At 41.4% G+C, this 6,352-nt stretch overlaps 1 protein-coding gene across 1 annotated transcript; it reads left to right on the top strand.

Annotated features, from left to right (window-relative positions):
• The first annotated feature begins 311 nt into the window (after positions 1 to 311).
• Positions 312 to 2,538, top strand: LOC103612565 (pancreatic alpha-amylase). Its single transcript, XM_017729765.1, has 7 exons — positions 312 to 579; positions 965 to 1,098; positions 1,184 to 1,306; positions 1,417 to 1,516; positions 1,728 to 1,849; positions 1,959 to 2,084; positions 2,334 to 2,538. The coding sequence occupies exons 1-7, from the start codon at positions 427 to 429 to the stop codon at positions 2,521 to 2,523; spliced, it is 948 nt and encodes a 315-aa protein (XP_017585254.1). The 5' UTR covers positions 312 to 426; the 3' UTR covers positions 2,524 to 2,538.
• The last annotated feature ends 3,814 nt before the right edge of the window (positions 2,539 to 6,352 follow it).

Genomic DNA, 6,352 nt, shown 5'->3' with positions numbered 1-6,352 from the left:
CACTCAGCCTCCTGCTTACAGTGGGATGGGGCAGAGAATGGGAAAAGTAAAACAGAAAACTCGTGGGTTGAGATAAAGACAGTTTAATGGGTAAAGAGAAAGCCACACACACGAACAAAGTAAAACAAGGAATTTATTCACCACTTCCTCTTGGAAAGCAAGTGTTCAGCTGTCTCCAGGACAGTAGAGCTTTATCATGTGCAGTGGTGACTTGTGAAGACAAACGCCTTCACTCCGGATATCACTCCCTTCCTTCTTCCCAATCCAATACAACCTCATTAACCACCACCCCACCTCCACCCCTCCTTTGGTGTAATACACAGATATTTTTATCTTTTCTATGCACAGGTCCGGGACTGCCGCTTGGTCAGCCTTCTGGATCTGGCCCTGGAGAAGGACTATGTGCGCTCCAAGGTTGCTGAGTACATGAACCATCTCATTGACATCGGCGTCGCAGGATTCCGGATCGATGCTGCCAAGCACATGTGGCCTGGGGACATAAGAGCATTTCTGGACAAGCTGAAAGATCTAAATACTCAATGGTTTCCTGAAGGAACTAAACCTTTCATTTACCAGGAGGTAATCTCCACGTTTTCTCCTTTATGTTTGTCTTTGTCTTTTGTATCTCTTTGCCTCCTTCTTCAGAGGAACAACAATACATTTTCATCCAATTTATCCCAGAAGGAGCTCACAATTTACTTAGAGCAGCCCTGCAGACATAGGTAGTTTTAATTTTTAAAAATGCCTCCAAAACAGATCGTCAGTCAAATTTACCTTTCCTTTTTTCAGTAATGTTTTTACATGTATCCCTCATGTCTTGTACTGACTTTGTGTTGATCTGCACAGCACAAATACTTAAATACTTTTTTCTCCATGTAAAGCAAGAACTCGTGTTGAGTACGGTACATGGCATTTATGGTCTTTGTGAGACAAGAAGGGATGCAGGTTTTCTTTCTTGTACCAGGTAATTGACTTGGGTGGAGAGCCCATCAAAGGCAGCGAGTACTTTGGAAATGGCCGAGTGACAGAATTCAAATACAGTGCCAAACTGGGGACAGTGATCCGCAAGTGGGACGGAGAAAAGATGGCCTACTTAAAGTAAGGATGAAGATGCTGCAACTTATGCAGGATTCACTGGCTACAACAATTGACAGGGTAGCTTCAAGTCTGTGTTTTTGTCTAGGAACTGGGGAGAAGGCTGGGGCTTTGTGCCTTCCGACAAAGCCCTGGTCTTTGTGGATAATCACGACAACCAGAGAGGGCATGGGGCCGGCGGAGCTTCTGTTCTGACCTTCTGGGATGCCAGGTAAGGGATTGCCTTGTCTGGGTGATACTTCCTGCTTTTGCTGGTTTGTCTGTCTGTTCTCTGGCAGGTTCCTCCTTCCACGTCTCATTCCTTGTTTGTCCAACAAACAGGCTCTATAAAATGGCAGTTGGTTTCATGCTTGCTCATCCGTATGGGTTCACACGTGTGATGTCAAGTTTTCGCTGGCCAAGATATTTTGAAAATGGAAAGGTGAGCTTGTAATGCTGCAGATTCATCCATGGAGATGAAGGGTCAGACCAGGGCCAGAGAAATAGTCCAGTGCATCTCAGTTTGTTAAGGGATTTCCCTGTCCCACGTTGGATCTGGCTGGTGAAACTTTGATGCTCCCTCTAGCTTTGCTCTCCAGATGGTCTCTCTGCATTTTCAGTCAGAAGTTATAAACATATCTTCTTAATGACAGGACATCAATGACTGGGTTGGACCCCCAAGTAACTCGGATGGCTCCATAAAGCCCGTTACAATCAACGCGGACACAACCTGTGGCAACGACTGGGTTTGTGAACATCGCTGGCGTCAGATAAAGTAGGGCACTGGGGAGAAACAAGAAGTGAAAGCAGTTGCTTTTGCTTCCTGCTCCATGTGGCTTTAGAGCTGTTGCAGGTGCAGTGCCAGGCATTCCTTGTGTTTCCAGGAACATGGTTATCTTCCGTAATGTGGTGGATGGTGAGCCTTTCTCCAACTGGTGGGACAATGGCAGCAATCAAGTAGCTTTTGGCCGCGGTAATAAAGGTTTCATCATCTTCAATAATGATGACTGGTAAGTCAGTGGCAGAAAGAGGGTTCCCAGAGAAAACAATAGCATCCCTCATGTGCAATCCAACATGAGTTATTTGAGTGCATGCTGGATCCAGAGAGCTAAAATGGGAGTGTAGGAGGGGTAGGATCAGAAAGCTCATGCTTTACAATGCCCTTCAAATAGGGGAGTAACATCAGGTTCAAAAATATTACACACAATTTGAAATACCTGTTTTGAAAACAATGCATACATGGTGTTTATTTCTCATAGGAATATGAATGTCTATGTGCAAACTGGACTGCCTGCTGGTACCTACTGTGATGTTATTTCTGGACAAAAGGAGGACAACAAATGTACTGGAAAGCAGGTTTTTGTTTCTCATGATGGAATGGCTAATTTCCAGATTAATACCGATGCTGAAGATCCATTTATTGCAATTCATGTTGATGCCAAATTATAATTTGGGAGAAATGTCCTCCTCTGTTTGGTCTGTGTATTACTGTTCCCCCATATGTTATTCCCTGGTTTTTGAGCATTCTCTATCTAGAGAATAATAAATGACATGCAAATTGAAGAGTAATGTTTTTCCCTTAATGAATTAGATGTAACTTTATCCCTTCATAACTAGTGGCAATGTAGTGATAGGTTTTAAGACAATGCAGCATTCCAGTTCCCATGCAACAAAAACACTGGAGAAAATAAAAAAAAGAAAAAGAATCCAAGCCAGCACCTGGCTAAGATAAAATGCAGTATTTCGAGGGCTGATCCGTGCACACACACATGTATCCCAGAGTGGCCACCTTGTGAGCTGTCAGCAACGAGCAGTGCCTACATACAGAGTTTATCCCTTTCTTATGACAAACCAAGCCTGGGCTCTGGGTCACTGAAGGAAGCTGGGCTGTGCCAATCAGTTATTCCAGCCTGTGGCATCAGTGAAACCAGCAGGTTACCTGGTTCACAGCCAGCTTGTGCCTGGACAAACCAAAACTGCATCTCTTTCATCGCTTGCCCCGGTGGTTTGAGGCAAGCGAACGCTCCCTGTGCAGGTGCTGCAGGTGCCTGAGAACACACTGTGTATCCAGGCATTGCTTACACCTTGTGCCACTGGCTGAGGCATGGCAGAATCCTGCCCCTGCTGTGGTAGGCTCCCTTATTTTGTAGTATCGCAAAGATAAAAACAGAGCACAGGTTTGGCAGCTTTCCCAAATCTCTTGTCAGCTATGAGAAAATGCTGAGGTAAAAGCGATTGTGTGAGCCTTGCTTTAAGTCAGAGTCTCTGCTAGGCCAAAAGTCTTGACTGCATCCTGGTCTGGAGAGAAAAATGGAAGGAGGTTGCTCCAGTTTGAGGTCAAGGTGTACTTTTAAGGGCTATTTCCCTTTTGTGGTGTTGGGTGGCAGATATTGGCTCTCAGTGTGCCCAAGAGCTCCGAGTGTCTGTCAGGGCAGTCATGGTGTGGGAAGAGTCTCCCTGGCCCAGCACTGGACCTCCCATCTGTCTCCCTTGCTGGCTGTGGCCAGCACCTCCTGGATCCATCCACTCAGCCTCTGGATCCACTCAGTGGAGAGGTGCCAAAGATCCGGAAGGTCATGAGCAGGGCGTTCATAGCCTTTGCAAACCTGTTATTTGCCCACAGGGGAAGGTCAGGGAGTCCTCAGGCCCCTCTGAAGTTGATAGGCACTGTCTTAAGCCCTGAATTCAGCTCTAACCCTCAGAAACTGGGATTCCATACTAGCCGTTATTCAGACATTGCCCAATCCCAAGTGGAATAATCAGTTCACACTTCAGATTGCAAATCCACCCCCAAGCCCCACAGCTTTTGTGGCAAATAATTGAAACAACACACACTGATCTGAGGTGTCCATAAATCAACAGGCGGTGCTGAATATGGAGAAGATTGTCTGTGCCTGTGAACATATGTGGATCCATTTTCCAAGGATGTTGGAGTGCAGTGAGTGCTTTGCTTAATGTAGATTCACATAGCTCTGCATTTCACAGTGGCATTAAATAGAACATAGAGAAAAAGAAATCTTGAAACACTTGCTTTAGGTGTAAATAAAACTCTGTGGGCCAAATGTTCACTGCTTTGAAAGGACCTAACATGCATTCAGACCTTGTTTTTTGTTCCTTTTCCTTCAGGATTTTGGCACATTGCCTTATAATTTGAGCACAAAGACACTGAAGAAAACAACAGTGTCATCCAGAGCAACACCAGGTCCTTCAGATAACTCACTAAACCCAGAGTTACAATCAACATTACTGCTGATCTCTAAGTTTTCAAAAAAAGGTTAGTACTAGGAAATGTTTATCTTTTTTTTTATAATTTCCATTGCTACTCTTTTGTGTGTAAAGTGATGACACTAAGGCCTTAAATTTTTTATACCAGCAATCAATGAAAAATTGAAATTATGTTATGAAATTTATCAAATTTAAAGTAAGATATTTGCTGGGGCACAACAGGATGGTACAACAGATCTGCTGAAGTGTAAAATTTTAGAATTTTGTGGCACAATGCAATATTTCATTTTCTGTTACAAGCAGTGCTCACTTTCATTGGCCAAACAGTGAGCTTAGCTGTGTAACTAACCTCTGATTCTATAAATGCATGATAAATTTACAAATTTTAATTTTTTTTCCTTTTTTCCCTCTTTTTATTTTTATCTTTTTTTTTTCTTTTTTTTTTTTTTTTTTTTTTTTTTTTTTTTTGGTCTTAGTTCTGTCTTCAAATGGAGTTTTCAGCATAATAGTGATCAGAATATAAAGGAAATGATGCACAATAAAGCAAAGTGAATAGCTGCTAGTAGGTACAACTACTCACTGCTCATATTTAAGTTTATATATATAGACACATTCAGGCAGTAAACACTTTTACATTTGTCCAATCAGAAAAAAGAAACTCTAATGATTTATATGTGTAATGGGTTTAATCCAGAGCTAAAATTTTATATTTGTCAGGTAAGGGGAAATAAACAGTGAGATTAGAAAAACCATGAACTCCTAGTGTACTGTGTATGAGTGGACCAGAAAGTCGTTTACTGAATTATTCATGGCAATTTATTTTCTCAGCTCAGTGCAACAGCAAATATGGAAACTTTTGTTCAGCTCTGCATGCCTTTGTGTCAGCTTATTATTTCCCTGAATCACTGTTACTTTTCTAAGAGAAGGAGTGCTGTAAAGGGAAACTAACAGTCTATTGTCTATTTTATAGAGACTGTAAAATTTTTATTCAAGTTATTTTCTTTTAAGGGGAAACAAATGAAAAACTCAACACAAAACACTAACTTTTAAATTGCTGATCATGTGTTTATCTGCAATCTGTGTTTTTAAAGTCTTAGTGTATTAGTCTCATTGCACAAGGTATTCTGAACAATATACAGCTATTTCCTTTGCAAGTGTTTTCATGCTGTGGCGATTTTAATTTTGCCTTAATGTTAAATCGGCATGGTTGTAAGAATGAATGCTGATGACACTGTTTGAGATGATAGCGGTGAATTATCTCCAGTCACTAGAGTCAAAGTGAGAGGGAGTGCTTGGATTTTCACCCGGCTGGCACACTAAAGAACTCAGGGTGGGGATAAATAGCCAAAGCATTTAGTGTAGGATTAAGAAATTGCCTTACTCCATGTAGGAGTGCAGTAAAGTGTGAGCTGTGCCGTGGCACTTTTGAGTTGAAAATGGAAATACCAAACATTTGTCAGAGAATGAAATTCCATTGTCTTCCTTGGCCCTAAACTAATAATTAGATTGCATTATCCAGACAACAAGACTGAGAGGTATCCAGCTTAATTAACTGCAATATACTTTCCTATTATTTCAAGATTTATGTGACTGGGGTGTTTTTTTTGTTTGGGTTTTTTTTCCCCACAAAAAGAAAAAAGTGTGATGTCACTAAATATGCCATCATATTTTATTTTTCATTTCAGTGGGGAAGAAAGCCTTTGGAATCTTAGCACTTTCTGTGTGTTCGTAGGTGACAAATGATAATAATTGTGTATGCTAATTTCTGCAAACTTCTGAGCATGAACACAGTCAGGAGACCCTTGAAGAAAACCTTTAGGATTTGGGCAAGTTGACTACATGGGACTCATTATGTTTATAATAACTAACATTCAAATTTTGGCCTAATTTACATTGGTATTATTCCTGAGCTGTTCCCTCAAAATGTGTGTGGGAAGTAGTAACTAAAATGTTGATTCATTATCTTACAGGACCTCATGGTAGATTTCAAGTATTGGAATTGGTCTGCATTTGAAATGTGGCATTTGTTACACCATTATTTTCCAAACTCTTC

Source organism: Corvus brachyrhynchos, unplaced genomic scaffold, assembly GCF_000691975.1.
Source record: "Corvus brachyrhynchos isolate BGI_N302 unplaced genomic scaffold, ASM69197v1 scaffold101, whole genome shotgun sequence".
NCBI classification, from domain to species: Eukaryota; Metazoa; Chordata; class Aves; order Passeriformes; family Corvidae; genus Corvus; species Corvus brachyrhynchos.
This window is presented reverse-complemented; position numbering and strand designations above follow the sequence as displayed.